The 16,245-nt window shown below is 43.8% G+C and overlaps 1 protein-coding gene across 1 annotated transcript; it reads right to left on the bottom strand.

Annotated features, from left to right (window-relative positions):
- Positions 1–156: 156 nt before the first annotated feature.
- Positions 157–1,508, bottom strand: LOC147450674 (uncharacterized). The gene is made up of 3 exons (XM_086520502.1): positions 968–1,508; positions 653–716; positions 157–607 (listed from the first exon to the last, which is right to left on the bottom strand). Exons 1-3 carry the CDS (start codon positions 1,506–1,508, stop codon positions 157–159), a joined length of 1,056 nt encoding a protein of 351 aa, XP_086376628.1.
- Positions 1,509–16,245: the final 14,737 nt, after the last annotated feature.

The following is a 16,245-nucleotide window of genomic DNA, read 5'->3' as shown; positions in this document are numbered from 1 at the left end:
TGATAACATAATGCACCCTAAAAGATCTATTCAAATTAATTAAAAAATTATTGAAAAAAAATTATTTAAATAAACAAAAAAAAATAGTTAAATGATCCAAATTCTTCCTCCTTTGAAAAAAGGGGGGAGGATTTGAATAGTGTCCTCATGAACAAATTATAAAGAACGAGACCTGATGATCACTTCTGAGATGTGAGACCACGCGAGGAGTAGGTCCACCTGAAAAATCTTCTGGGACATGAGCTTCTCCATATGGCGGCGTAAGGCTTCCCCAAGCACCGTCATGTCTTTGTCATGTAGCTGCGCAACCGCCTTGGCAAGTTTAGTGACAGTAGCTCCAAAGAGGTTCGTCTCAGGAAAGAATTTGGAGGCCTGCACCTGCTCATGAGAGTCGACCATCAGCGTGTTTACCCCATTCAGGGTTGCCTCCAGAGGCGTGATTCCGAGCGTCTCGTACCGGGAGGTGCACACAAACACTCCTCCTTTGTCGCACGCTATCCGAAATAGCGAATATAAGGCCAACTTCGGTAGCTTCTGCATAGCCATGAAGTGCTGAGCATAGCGTGTTGGCACGTGCCTTAGAATGTCGCCCGTCCGATCCTCATCTCTAGCTTCACCACCAACAACAAGCACCCGCACGCACACCCCTCACCTGTCAAGGAGCTCCACCCCGGCATCCACCAGAAGCTCCACATTCTTGAAGAAGTCGAGGCGCACTACAGTAGTAAATAGCAGCACCTCACACTTGCTCAACGTCGACGACACGAATTGCGCGAGCCGCTGATCGACGTCATCGCAAAAACATGATCCCATGCTGACTGGCGTCTTCAAGATGTCAAGAGCGGTGGCCTAATGGGGGGCTATAGCCGATAAATGCAGTTATGGTCGACGCCGCATCAAAGGAGGGAACTTGCCCTACAAATCTGAGTGCTACAGCACAAACATGTCCACCCGATCCCGTAGGTACCGCAGCCCGGCTTGTTGTGGTGCATGAGGACGTGCATGGCCTTGTCGGTGTTGCCAAATGCCACACAAGAGACATCGACGGAGAAGTGTTGCAAGAGGTCATCGAAGAGGGGGCCGTGATGCGTGATGCAGTAAGGGATGCCATCCGGATGGTAGCCTTGAAGCATGTCCATGTGGTAGTAGAGCACTGGGCACAATAATAGGTCACTTGTGGGATCTCTAGCCGCTATGTGAAGTGTTACTGAGCGGATGGTTGCCTTGACCTTGGCATTTCCCATGCGGTAGTTCAACGCAACGACAGAACACACGATGCCGTTTCGTGCAGCTGCCTCCTCCTCAATCACTGGCTCCACAATATCCTCCCACCTTTTGTACGAGATCAAGCCGGCGAGCACTCCCGCATCAGCCAGACACGTTGCCGCCGACAGTGCAAATGACGTCGCCCGAAAAGTTGTTCTCACTGTCATGAAAAGGGTCACGCCTCTTATTTTAATTCGTGGGGCATGAGGTTCAATCCCTACCCATGGAGCTTGCAAATCCATAGCACCGATGTCTAGCATGCAATTGATGGAGTCAATGAGCAATTTTCTATGCTGCAAACATTGTTAGCTAAAGATGCACATCGTGAGAGAAAGAGAGAGCTTTGTGTAGCACGGAGTACCCTTGTATATGACCTCGTACGATCGCCTCGACAGACGCACCCCTCTTCTTTATCTCATATTGTCTCAGCTTCCCTAACTAGCCTTGTTGCTTCACGTCTCTTCCTCCCCCCCGTCCCCCTCTTCCCCTTTAGGGATTGGGGGGGACATTGAGCTACAACATGGTCTACAAAATGGGTTCACAGTGGAGCGCCTTTCCAACCCAATGCAGTAGAGGGATTTTCTCCTACATGTCCTTTCAACCATGCTAATGATGCCAAACCCCATCTTTTAGTCTATCTCTAATCTTGTTTCCACATATGTTGGTGGCTTCGCTAACCAAGGAGCTCAAGCCTCTAGAGTGAACCCCAACTCCCCTCTTCATATGCAGTTGTAGTTGGGAAGGCCCCCACGAATACTTCTCACAACATATTCTTTAGACACACTCAAGGATTTGGTGCTCTCCCTTAGCTACAGATCTTCTTTACGATGAATGTAAAGTTCAAGGTGGTGTATACGATGAATGTAGAATGGACAAATGTGGGGTGCATAATGCCATGTGACGTGAGTCTGATCTCGATAGAAAGAACTGACGACCATGCCCATGTGTAATTAACAGAATTGGACTAATAACATTGACAGTAGCGAAATTAAGATGATTGTCGTGAGCATTTCTTCAAGAGTGTAATGGAAATGGCCAATGAACTTTGAGAAAGAGAATTAAGAGAATTAGAGTGAGCATATTTGTGAGATTACTTTGAGAACATAGATGTCTTTAATGAAGCTAACCCTAAGGTCTTTAGGTAGCATTTCTCTTTAACACACCATCTCTCATTTGGACCCCTTTAAGCTTGCCCTCGTGTTGAGATAGATCCATAAGCACATGTCTATATTCTAACCCTTGTTCCCGTTTATTCTCCCACATTAAATGATCAGTTTAATATGAGAAAATCGTTTGGGTTGGTTAGATAATAGATTTTATGACATTACCTCTCTCTTGAAATCATAGTCGTCCTCGACTATGAGGTAGAAGAGATAAAGTCTTAGTCATTAGTCTACGTTTCTTAGCGGGTAGAGGATCCCTTTTCACCCTACGACATCATTCCAGAATGGATGACTAGTCCATTCGGTGCTTGAGAGAAGTAGCTGCTGCAAGCATGTCTACTCTTTAGTCCATATCATACTTCCAAAGTAGAGTGACAAATTCTACTTGGTGTTTGAGTGACGTCGTCATCACAAACATGATTCCAAGCATGCATACTATTTAAATTTCTGCACAAAAGAGGATTAGTCTTATAAGACAAAAGAATTGTTCATTTAGAAAGCATTTACATTTGCTTACTCTAGTGTATCATTGTAAGCATTGACAAGGTTCATATTATCCTTAAGTTGTATTCCTTGCATCCATCTAGCATCTTCAAAAGGATAATTTTTTAACTTAATAAGATACCGTCATATAATCTTACCATGTCGTAGTACCTTGTCTTCATGCCGAAGGATAGCTTCGGGTTGTAGCACCTCTTCTTAATCTTTGATTTCTGGAGGGTCTTCAATAATTGGTTCTCTTGGTGGCTCTCTTTTGTAGGGCTTAAGTAGACTCACATGAAAAGCATTATGTATGAGCCAATCGTTGGGCAACTTGAGTTGATAAGCCATGATTGTGTCATAAAATCTAATATCTAGCTAACCCAAATGATTTTCTCATATTAAACTAATCATTTAATGAGGGAGAATAAACGGTAACAAGAGTTAGAATAGGGACATGTGATTCTAGAACTATCTCAGTAGGGGACCAAAAGGAGAGATGGTTACATCTCAATAGGGGTCCAAAAGAAGATGGTCTAACAAAGATCAATGTGCAATAAGTGCTTCTACACTTATCTCAGCAGGGGACCAAGAGGAGAGATGGTTACATCTCAATATGGGTCCAAAAGGAGGTAGTCTATCAAAGAGCAAAATGCATCTAGTGGAGCTTAAAAGACCTTAGGGTTAGCTTCATTAAAGACCTTCAAAGGTTAGTGTTCAAAGTACTTTGACCTTAGGCAAGCTAGGACTGAGCTTGAGGTGGGAAACCCGACCTAAGCTTGAGTTGCTTGACATGCTTGCTGACTAAGGTGCTTGAGGTGCTTGTTGTGCTTGATGACTAAGGTGCTTGAGGTGCTCCCTAGCTTATTGGTGCTTGGACTGTAAATTCTAGGTCTTGAGAACTTCATACTGACACCTAGTATGAGAGAAACGAGGACATATATAGTATGGCATCAATTATTTAAACACCTAGTATGGTATCAATTATTCGGAGCCAAAGTAAAGATGCACAAGGAAAATTCACTACTATGATACACCACATGCATTCACTACTTGTGTATTCAGTACTATAATACATCACATGCATTGGCTAGCAACCGTATGCAAAGAGTTTCGTGTGTAGCTAACATGTGCAGATATTGATCGACATCGAGCGTATAGTTTTGAAAACGAGATGCAAGTAAACCGAAGCAAAGATAATAATGCAAAAAACTCTAAACCAAGCAAATAGATAAAGCATGAATGAGCTGCAACAATAAATGAGGTGCTTTAATGGCCTGCAATGTTGTACTATCGCTTTTCGATTGTCCAATCTATAGGCCGTTATTTGAGTCAAGCTACAAAAAAGCAATGTGAATAGTTAAACATATCGTCTTGCAATGAAATGTCACAGATTGAAAGTGCAAAGTATACAGTGCACATTATATAGAGGTGCCATACAAAAGTATAATGGAGAGCTAGCATTGTGGTCTCTCCCAAAAATTATAAGAAACGGAAGCCATGCCCTGTCCCATGGCATTTATGTGTTGCACCAAGCAAACACATGTGCATGGGAAATTGGATGGAGATACCAAACCTTGCAGTGTTGTCGAGCTGGAGTCGCGCTTGTGCAATTGGAACGTATAGTGTTGTGAATATATGCCCTCCCTGTCATACACAAAACACGCATATGTAACTTTATGTTCTATGTCCTCTGATCAATATTACCCTCTCTCTCTCTCTCTCTCTCTCTCTCTCTCTCTCTTACGACAGAGGTGCTAGTAGTTTTGTTAATGATACAATTGAGGTGGCGGCATGAAGGCTGCGAGAAATCTAGCCCTTTCTTGCATACAACCAGATTCCATATGTTTAGTCCAATCAATGTCGCTGCCACCACCCCATGCAGCCAACTCTCCTTTTCAAGCCCTATCAGCCCTCCAATCTGCAACACCCTAACCAACCCCTCTATCAAGACAACCCTCCTTGAATTTTTGCCACGGTAATGGATCTTATATGCTAAGCCAATAAGAGAGGCAAAGAAAGCTGACTCATCCTTACAAGAAAACCGAGATAAGATGTAGCACCATGAGGAATGTATTTGCAAAAGAAGGCGCTTGACACCCAACATATATGATATATTGAGTATATAGCTAAATAAAACAATTTCTAAATCTCGAGGTTGCAAAATGCATTCAATAGTAGAAACTCTGTACAATCCGTACAATCCTCTTGGCATTGGAATTGGTTCTGCACTCATACAATATATTAACAACAGTATGCCCTGTGCTATGGGATGTTAAGTCGTTGTTTGGTGATGATTGCACTTAGCCTGTTCAGCATACTATAGCTGCTATATGGAGTTTCTATCTCGACTGCCTGCTACACAAAAGACCTTGGAGAAGATGTGAATAGATTTTCACTGCCCGCCCTGGAGTAGCTTTCCTCCAAGGGCAAATGAGGGTTTGTGTTGGCTACAATACCAAATTGATGTCTGCCATCTGCAGCTATCTAAAATTGATCTGATAGCTATTGCGGGCATGGACCTTTGCTCATAGGATCCGCCACCGAATCGTGGTAATTAGCAAGAGAAGCTCTTTACAGGCCTCAATATTGGCCATATTGTCTGTAAAGTTTTTGCTATCCCACTCTGTTGTTGAATGGGCAGAAGTGAACCGCTGTAGGTGCTGACATATTGGTATGCATGTCTCCACAAATGCCATTTCCCCGTAATCTGTGTTCTTTGGCTTCTCCAACATCAAATCTCTTTGTGTGGAAAAAAGAATTAGCTTTCGCTTGTGCTCTTTGACTATTCTTTTGATCGTGGTTGGCATCGTAGGCACCTGCATGACTGACTACTTCTCTTTTGCTACAATGTCCTGCATCTCCTTAGAGATACACATAAACCAACTCCAGCAGACACCATATTCTGCGTTGAATTGGTCATGAGAGATGTTTCTGTTTGTGATCTCTAAATCGTTCCAAAATGCTTGCCTCATCATATTTTCTATCAACAAAGCTGAACGAGGAGTGCGACTAAAGCCAACGACTAATCAGACCATGACTTTCACTATAAGTGGCAATAGTCTCCAATGCCTTTCCCTCGACATTGAGCTATCTGCCACTAATCCCCTCACACTCTATGCTAAAAATGCTAGCAGCTAGCATTGAAGCCGCTGGCTTAATTACTTGAGGATAACCATCATAAGCTTAATTAGGTGTGATCGATTTTGCTAAGCTTTTTTGCCCTCATGTCCACTTCGACGTTTAATCTTTCCATTTCTTTGGCCTTTGCCATCTACATCGCCAATAGCCTGATAGCATCAGAAGAAACAATGTGATGAACAGGCCTGTGAAGGCAATGAGTTTTGGTGATTCGACTCCAGATTAGGCCAACTGATCATCGATTGAATCTGATATCTTCTGTTTCAAAAGCACTAGAACAGACCTCTGCCATGGTTTGATCGCACAAGAAATATATGATATTTGAGGGTCCTCATCACGTCCATGGCAAGCATCCAAAGTACTCTCCAACTTGATGATCTTCGAACAAATTGCTTCTGAGAGAAATTGAGAAACACAGTGTGCTTTTTTGGTAGCTTTTCAGAGTGGTTTTTTTTAGAGTTGTTCATGGCAACGATGTTTTTTTTAAAATTTAAATTTATTGCCACGTGGTGGCTTGTGCGTTGAGATACTGCAAAAAGAGCCTTTAGTAAAAAACTCTTCTGGCGTGGAAATCTCTTTGGAATCATGAAAATGAAACTAGTCTTGCTTGGTGGGCCTTTGCTGTATATAATCAGATAGATTTTGGAGCACAGCTGGTTACTTGGTTGGTTGTGATCGCTGTCGCCTTGGGTCTTGTTGTGGTGACAAAAAAGAATGAGTAGAACCAATTAATAGGCACCAATATTAGCTCAGGTTGGGACTTGATGAGCATTGGGAAGAAGTAAGCTGTGTCCCATAGTGTTCCATACACGATAAAGGGCTACTAAAGAGGGTAATTGAATCAAGCAAAAGGGTTGTAACTTAACCTATTTTGGTAGTTGTTTGCAGATTTCACCATTCAACTTAGTAATATCGACGATTTAGCCTTTAAACCATGGAACCATCTTTGAGACACCCATCTTATTCTCAATCAAGCGTAGTCAATTTTCCTTTATTTCAATATATATGTTGAATTGCCAAGCTGTGCGAAAAGAAATGCATGTCTATTTGATATATAGATACAATGATCGAAACTGAGCCTGCACTCGTCGCGAGGAAAACATATGGCTAAACTAAACTTAACGAAGCTTTGACAAACTCATAAATACAGAAAGCATAAACAGAGTATAAAAATTGAACTACATTACCGACGTGATAATCATGTACAAATGTCATCCAATCGTGCAAGCCAGAGGACAATGTTTGATTCAAGCTACAAAAAGCAATGTGAATAGTTAAACAAATCTTCTGGCAATGAAACGTCACAGACTGAAAGTGCAAAGTATACAGTGCACATCACGCACAGGTGCCATACAAAAGGATGGTGGAGAGCTGGCATTGTAGTCTCTCTAAAAATTATAAGAAACGGAAGCCGTGCCTTGCCCCGTAGCATTTATGTGTTGCGCCAAGGAAACACATAGTCATGGGGTGCTGGATATAGATAACAAACCTTCTAGTGTTGTCAAGATGGAGTCGCGCTTGTACAATTGAAATGTCCAGTGTTGTGCATATATGTCCTCCCTGCCAGACACAAAACACGCATTAAGACAAGTACAGGAGATGTGGCATATTGATTAAGCTTGAAGAGAAAAAAATCTAATTTTATATTTTATGTCGAAGGTTCACTACATAAAGAGTTATGAGTGCTTTTTGATAGATTTTCCCTTGTTGAAATTTCACTATCTCTCTTTGCTCGACCGTCAACTCTTTCTCTTGTCTTATGTTGTAGCCAGTTTCCTTCTCCTGCTCTTCTACTTTTGGATCCGCTTCCCCATTACTACTAGTTCTACTGCAATGTGCGATTGCACCACGCTCGTCGTATGCAAAGCGAGAGCTTGGCTTGCATTCTTGTCAGGTTCTGCTCCAGACCATGCTCGAGCAACTCTTCTCGCTGATGTAGATAGGGTAACTGATTAGAAGCTTTTCGTGGCGTTTCTTTCTTAGAAGCTTTTCATGGTGCTCGATATTGCAGCGTCGCTCATTTTTTAGAGATGCTGAGAGAGATGGAGAGTCCGAGGCCGAGACGACCTCTCTCTCTCTCTCTCTCTCTCTTCTTCTTCTTCTTCTTCTCGTACGAAGATGCTGCTAAGCCAATAAACGGAATGTAGCACTATAAGATGTTGTGTGCTCTTGTGACGCTTTTAGCGACGAAAATACACTGGGTTTTTATAACCCCCGGCGTCGCTAAGGGGACGTCGCTATAAGCGTTGCTATGACAGTCGCTATATGCGTCGCTATAAACGTCGCTGCGGAGCCTTATATAGCGACGTTCATAGCGACGCTCGAGAGGAAAATTTTTTGGTGGATGCCCTGCCACCCATCAACCATATTGAATGTTTCATTAATTGATTCACCTTTGAAAAAAAGTGCAAAGGTAGATATAGACCCAAAATAGTTACCCACAAGACAATATAACCATTAACTCCATCATCCATAGTACGTCTTGTTTGCAAAATAAAGATACAAAACTGACAAGTGTAAATTTATGAAAATAAATCAATGACAATTGTACACATAGGCAAAATCACTTGATTGTTAAACTTTGCAAATGTAATAGTTACAAACCATTGCCATTATTTAAAAAATAAACATGAAAAGACGTATAAAAGTCATCTCATGATACATAAGCTATGACAAAAAGAAACTAATGCTATCTAGCTATGGCTAAACTGACGTCGTCTAATCAGATGTCTCATCGCGTCCAAGCGGCATATCTGTCGGATTCTGCAAAAAAAAACAATAAGATAGCTTTTTGTAAGTATAAACATATAGTAACGTTTATAAAACAATACAACAAATAGAAAATAATAAACCCTAATACTAACCATGCCACCATGAGAACTCAGAATGTCCATAAGGGCGTTTAAACCCTTCCTGCCTACGTACTCACGCTCATACGGTGTGGGATCACGTCCTGTAAATGACCACTGTCAAAACATACAAAGAATCCATTATGTTAGAATTTAAAAACCCATAAACCCTAAACTATCAAACATAGAGAGCAATGCGAAAACACTTACAAAATCGGCCTCAAATGATGCCCACCCACCGCTCCCCAAGTGGTGCGAGCTCCCTGCCTCTACTCACGCTCTGGCTGCCTCCTTTTGTTGCTTCCACTTGTCGAGATTCTCGCGCGCATCTTTCTTCGCATTCTTCCTATCTTCTTTGGCCAGCCAATGTGGTCTGTTCCACCCATGCTTGATTGCTTTTTGCACTTCAGAACGCTTGTGCTTGCAGTATTCGCGCATTCGAACCTTCATCACGTCTTCATTGAAGCGGTCATCCCGTGTTGGAACGAGAAACTCGTCATGAAGCATGCTGATGACTCTGTCTTTTAAATCATTCGGTACTTCACTCCATGCAGGTATTTAGTATGTACTGTCTAAACACCTGAGAGCAAAGACCGCGCATGCGCGAAATCACCTTCTTGCCTTCATCATCCAAGATGATGCCGCAGCTGAAGTCGACGCAGTAAGGCAAGCCCTCTCGCCGCTGACGCGTGAACCTGGGTGTCTCGACAGGGGTATCTAGAGGCATGTCAACGAGGGTACGGACGTTAGGTGTCTCCACTGGAGTCTGATCCCCGAAGCGAGGAGTGTCCACTGGAGTGACTCCTGCAGGAGTAGCTAGTGATGGATAGCTGCGGGGAACGACAGTCAGCGGCGCAAAACCTATGTCGATGGCGATGCCGTGGTTGATGTCGGGACAAGCAAAAAAGGGGAGGTTAAAGAGCCTCGTCGAACACGAGGCAATGTCGAAGCATCGGTGGCGGAATCCCCACAACCACCGCCACCACTAGAGCGTTGGCGCCTAGACGAGTGTGAAGATCGTCTCGTCGACACCGAAGCTTCGGAGTGCACTGAATGCTCCTAAACAGAGGGAGATGCGCGATGGAGTAGGTACTGTGCCATCTATTTCCACCTCATCAACTATGTGAACAAGAAGATGCACCTGAATGGTTAGCATGGTAGTAGGAAAATGTTTCTCAAACATGCACACAGCCTCCACAGTGTTTAGTTTGGCGAATGGTATGGAGTCTACGTTGATCTCCTTTTGTGAGATCCATTGCACCAACTTTGCAAGTTTGTAGATTGTGTTACGGACGTCAAGAGACAAATATCCCTCAATGGCAACCGGTAAAATAAACTGCAAAACACGTGCATCAATGATATTAAAGTCCACACACGCATTTGTTACACAATTCCCACTATGATATATTCCACTATGAACATACATGACACATTTTATGCCACTCGTGTGACTTCAAACCGGTAAGATTTCCTTGTTTAGTAAAACACGTTCGGAGCGATTGCATTACGCCAGTGGGGGTCCGCAAAGATCGAATGGTCTCTTTTACTTTGCGTTCTTGGGCTCCTGTGAAAATCCATGGTGCTTTAGGGAGTTTTATCGATCCATCGGATGCTGTTTGTGGCCAATATTGCTCCATACGATCCACATTTCTAAGGTCAACTCTGGCTCCCAAAGTATCTTTCTTGCGGGTCAGATGGTCCCATAGTAGATTACCCACATTCTTGAATATGTGCATTGGATGGAGCAAGTGATTGATCATGAGTCGGGGCCAATATGGTAACTCGTACCATAGATATAGTCTCTTCATCCCTGGGGGCAATCCGTCATCACACATCTCCTTATGCTCTAACCATGCTTGTGCAGACATCCTCGGTGGCTCTCTTCCCAATAAGCCGTCGCGTAACACATGATTAATTCTCTGGAAGATATGCTTGATGACCTTCGTAGATTTGCTTCTTCAATGAGGGCGCCCTACGTGCATTCATTCTAGGTCCACATGTGACACATGCTCTGTATCCACTTGTTTGAAGCCCTGCGTGTATACACATGATAATAGATCAGCTTGAGAAAAACCAAGATTTATAGTGTCTGAGTGAGGAGTGTAAATAGATCACCTGAGCATTCTGTTAGTCCGGGATAGTCATGCATGTTCCACATTAGAATGCCTTTGATCAAAGCATTCTGTCGACCTGTGTGTCAGCTCATATCCACCACTTTTATGCCAATCCACAATTGTTGTAGCTCTTCCAATAGTGGAAAAAGATACACATCCATATTCTTCACTTTATATCGCCCCGGCACAATCAAGCTTAGCCATAGGTGCCCCTTCTTCATAGTCAACCACGGGGGAATGTTGTAGTTGACGATGACAACGGGCCATACACTGTAAGATGTTGACGATGACAACGGGCCATCCGAAGATTTATTCTCCTCATGCCATGATGCTAGGGCGGCCATGGACTAACATTCGAAGAAATGCTTGATGCGAGGAAGTAGAGGAAAATGTCGCAAAACCTTTTGCGGATTTTTTGTTCCGTGGAGATCTACTCGATATCTCTCGGAATCACATTTCGGACACTTCTCCATGTCTATGTATTCCTCTCTGAAAAGAATGCAGTCATTAGGACAAGCGTGGATCAAATTGTAATCCATCCCCAAGTTTTGCAAAATCTTTCTTGCTTCCTCACGGGAATCTGGCATCACATTGTCAACTGGTAGTATGTGCTCTTTGAGCAATCTACACAACATACACTACAAGAGGTTGTGTGCTCTTGTGACGCTGTTAGCGACGGAAATACATTGGGTTTTTATAACCCCCGGCGTCGCTAAAACCGTCGCTACAAGCATCGCTACGAGAGCGTCGCTATAGGCGTCGCTATATGCGTCTCTATCAGCGTCGCTATATAGCGACGCCTATAGCGACGGTCTCACAGAAGACTATAGCGACGCTCATAGCGACGCTACAGAGCCATAAATAGCGACGCTTATAGCGACGCCCGAGAGAATATTTTTTTGGTGGCAGGGCATTGAATGCCCTGCCACCCATCAACCATATTGTACTTGATTCACTTTTTTAAAAAAAGTGCAAAGGTAGATAAGAGACCCAAAATAGTCACCCACAAGACGCATTGTTTGCAAAATTGACAATTGTACACATCATAAGCAAAATGAATTGATTGGCAAATGTAATAATGACAATTGTACAACATCATAGGCATAAAGAATTTATTGGCAAAAGGAACTGCGGTGACAAATGTAATAATATACATGGTTCAAAAAGACGTATAAAATCCGTCTCATGATACATAAGCTATGAGAAACCCTAAACTAATGCTATCTAGCTACGGCTAAACTGACGTCGTCTAGTCAGACGTCTCATCGCGTCCAAGCGGCGTATCTGCCGGATTCTGCAAAAAAAGACAATAAGACAGTTTTCAGTAAATATAAACATATAACGACATTTATAAAACAATACAAAAAATAAAAAAGAGTAAACCCTAATACTAACCATGCCGCCGCGAGAACTGAGAATGTCCATCAGGGCGTTTAAGCCCTTCCTGCCTGCGTACTCGCGCTCGTACGGTGTGGGATCACGTCCTGTCATCGACCACTGTCAAAACATACAAAGATTTCATTATGTTAGAACTAAAAAACTCCTAAACCCTAAACTATCGAACATGCATAAAGAGCAATGTGAAAAGACTTACAAAATCGGCCTCAAATGATGCCCATCCACCGCTCCCCAAGTGGTGCGAGCTCCCTGCCTCTACTCGCGCTCTGGCTGCATCCTTTTGTTGCTTCCACTTGTCGGGATTCTCGCGCGCTGCTTTCTTCGCATTCTTCCAATCTTCTTTGGCCAGCCAATCTGGCCTATTCCACCCCTTCTTGATTGCTTTTTGCACTTCGGAACGCTTGTGTTTGCAGTATTCGCGCATTCGAATCTTCATCAGGTCTTCATTGAAGCGCTGATCCCGTGTTGGAACGGGAAACTCATCATGAAGTATGCTGATGACTCTGTTTTTTAAATCACTTGGTACTTCACTCCATTTGTTTAGTATATAGTGTCTAAACAGCTGAGAGCAAAGACCACGCATGCGCGAGATCACCTTCTTGCCGTCATCATCCATGATGATGCCGCCGCTGATGTCGACGGAGTAAGGCAAGCCCTCTGGCCGGTGACGCGTGAACCTGGGTGTCCCGGCAGGGGTCTCTAGCGGCGTGTCGATGGGGGTACGGACGTCAGGTGTCTCCATCGACGTCTGGGCGCCGAAGCGAGGAGTGTTGAGTGGGGTGGCTCCTGGCGGAGTAGGTAGAGGTGTGTAGCTTCTAGGAACAGTCAGCCGTGCAAAACCTGGCGTAGACGGCGATGCTGTGGCTGGTGTGGGGGCGGGCAAAGAAGGGGAGGGTAAAGAGCCTCGTCGAACACGAGGCGGTGTGGAGGCATCGGTGGCGGAATCCCCACAACAACCGCCACCGCCACCACTAGAGCGCCGGTGTCTAGACGAGTGTGACGCTCGTCTCGTCGACGCCGAAGCTTCGGAGCGCGCCGAATGCTCCGAAAGAGAGGGAGATGCGGATGGTGTAGGAACGCGCGATGATGCGCGAGAGCGATGACGCTCCACGTACCACTGTCTCTGCTGCGGTGACAAAGAAGAAAGAAACTCCTCATCATCCATACCTGCATTAAACACACGAATATTTAAACTTAATATTGAATGAATAGAGTAGACAATGATGCAAAGACCATTAAATACAATGACGTAATGACGCATATAAATACAATGACGCAATGAATCGAGTGATAGAAGAGGCAAGTCGAAAACTCAGAATTTTCAATCAAAAGATGTGAGCGCGAGTAGAAAAGAGCGTTACACACCATGGAAGCTACTTAGAGAGCTAGAGCTTTTACAGCACGGAGCAAAATTGTTCAAATACAATATTTGTGGCTTTAAGAGATCTCTCTCTCATCCTCGCATAACTCAGCATAACTTCCTATATCTATATAGAGCTCTCCGTTTAAACACATATCCTCTGTTTCATTTTGTAGCTCCTCTACATGCACCCCATATAGAGTAGTAGCATCTTGATGCTCGTCTGGCACCACCGCAGCGGCTTCTGATTGAGCATCTTCTCTGATCTCCTCCATTGATGTCGTTGTGATTGGCACATGGTAGCCTTCATACGTCCTTGCACTACGAGGGGCTACCTCTATGACGTACCACCAGTTTGATGTAGACTTTGTAGGATGAAATACTACCTGCCAGAGCCACATAACTTACATGAGAGCTTTCAAGCACATAACTTGTAAAAGGGGGATGTTAACTATTTATATACTTACTTGTTCACAATGCTCGGGTAGTACGAAAGTGTCTCTTAGGTCAGTCCATTTCTTAGTAGAATCCACCTCAAGAAAACCAGACTCTCCTCTACGCACAGTAGCGTTTTGACCCTCCATGATTATCTTGAACCATTGCACGTCGAACAAGTCGACAAAAAATCCTCTGTAATCGATCCTCAAAATCTCTTGCAGCGTGCCAAAGTAAGTGAGTTCCGCCACCACGGGATCTGCATCAGAGGAACGTCGTCGACTAGACTGTTCAAATTTTGCCATGATTCCACAATCTTGAGTAAAACGCTTTTTGTCGATTCGTTCCACCCTAAAATGTCGACCTTTACACCATGCTGCTGTGTATGACTTATACTACAACGAACAAAGATTATGAGTGGCCGTTCAAACGTTTATAAATAAAGTCACTTGCTAGTCGTACATTGCAAACTTACCTTGGTCGCGCAACCCTGAGAGTACTCCCACTCTTCTTCAGTCACTTCGTCACCGCATTGTTGTGCGCTTTTCAATTGGTTGTGCAACCATCTTAAGCTCATGAAGGTTGGTAGGCTCTCCAGAACCGCTGGATAGTGCATCGGTGGTCGTCTTCTCTCCACTCGATTTGTGCCCTTTGTCGCTCTTGCTTTGCATCCTCATATTGTGAAATCCACTTTTGCATCACTGGATTGTGAAGCATGCAAAATCGGTTGATTTTAGCCTCTAGATCTTCCGTCATATTCTTCTCAACACCGAGATTGCACATGACAATCCCAGATATGCGCTCATCATCTATGGTTCGCCATAGCGTGTCCCGGGATTTATCAAATCCGTCTAGCCACTCTCCAATGTACACTAGGGACTCTGATACCAACCAACCTTCTGCCATGCTACCCTCCGGACGTGCCTTTTGACGCACATATCCCTTAAGCGTTTTCATGAAACGCTCTAAGAAGAACATCCATCTGGAATGAACTGTGCCAGCTATTTCCACCTCATCAACTATGTGAATAAGAAGATGCACCTGAATGGTTAGTATTGTAGTAGGAAAATGTTTCTCAAACATGCACACAAGCTCCGCAGCATTTAGTTTGGCGAATGGTATGGAGTCTACGTCGATCTCCTTTTGTGAGATCCATTGCACCAGCTTTGCAAGTTTGTAGATTGTGTTACGGATGTCGAGAGACAAACATCCCTCAATGGCAACCGGTAAAATAAACTGTAAAGTATGTGCAACAATGATATTAAAGTCCACATTTTATGCAATGATATTAAAGTCCACTATGAACGTACCTGACACATTTTATGCCAATCGTGTGACTTCAAACCGGTAAGCTTTCCTTCTTTAGTAAAACACGTTCGGAGCGAGTGCATTACGCCAGTGGGGGTCCGCAAAGATCGAATGGCCTCTTTTACTTTGCGTTCTTGGGCTCCTGTGAAAATCCATGGTGCTTTAGGAAGTTTTATCGATCCATCAGACGCTGTTTGCGGCCAATATTGCTCCATACGATCCACATTTCTAAGGTCAACTCTGGCTCCCAAAGTATCTTTCTTGCCGGTCAAATGGTCCCATAGTAGATTACCCACATTCTTGAATATGTGCATTGGATCGAGCAAGTGATTGATCACGAGTCGGGGCCAGTATGGTAACTCGTACCATAGAGATAGTCTCTTCATCCCTGGAGGCAATCCGTCATCGCACATCTCCTTCTGCTCTAACCATGCTTGTGCAGACATCCTTGGTGGCTCTCTTCCCAAAAAGCCGTCGCGTAACACATGATTCTCCGGAAGATACGCTTGATGACCTTCGTAGATTTGCTTCTTTAGTGAGGGTGCCCTACGTGCATTCAGTCTAGGTCCACATGTGACACATGCTCTGTATCCGCTTGTTTGAAGCCCTGCATGTATACACATGATAATAGATCAACTATGGGGAAAAACAAGATTTACAGTGTCTGAGAGAGGAGTGTCAATAGATCACCTGAGCATTCTGTTAGCCCGGGATAGTCATGCATGGTCCAC

The sequence above is a fragment of the Adiantum capillus-veneris genome, chromosome 9 (genome assembly GCF_014529385.1).
Source record: "Adiantum capillus-veneris isolate H3 chromosome 9, ASM1452938v2, whole genome shotgun sequence".
NCBI lineage: Eukaryota > Viridiplantae > Streptophyta > Polypodiopsida > Polypodiales > Pteridaceae > Adiantum > Adiantum capillus-veneris.
Note: the sequence above shows the minus strand (reverse complement) of the source record. Positions and strands in the feature narration are given on the sequence as shown.

Coding starts and splice junctions, on each gene's coding strand:
- LOC147450674 (XM_086520502.1), bottom strand. CDS start 1,508: ATGGATTTGCAAGCTCCATGGGTAGGGATTGAACCTCATGCCCCACGA. Junction 717..967: donor CCACAACAAGCCGGGCTGCG/GTACCTACGGGA, acceptor TTACTACTGTAG/TGCGCCTCGACTTCTTCAAG. Junction 608..652: donor GGGGTGGAGCTCCTTGACAG/GTGAGGGGTGTG, acceptor TGGTGAAGCTAG/AGATGAGGATCGGACGGGCG.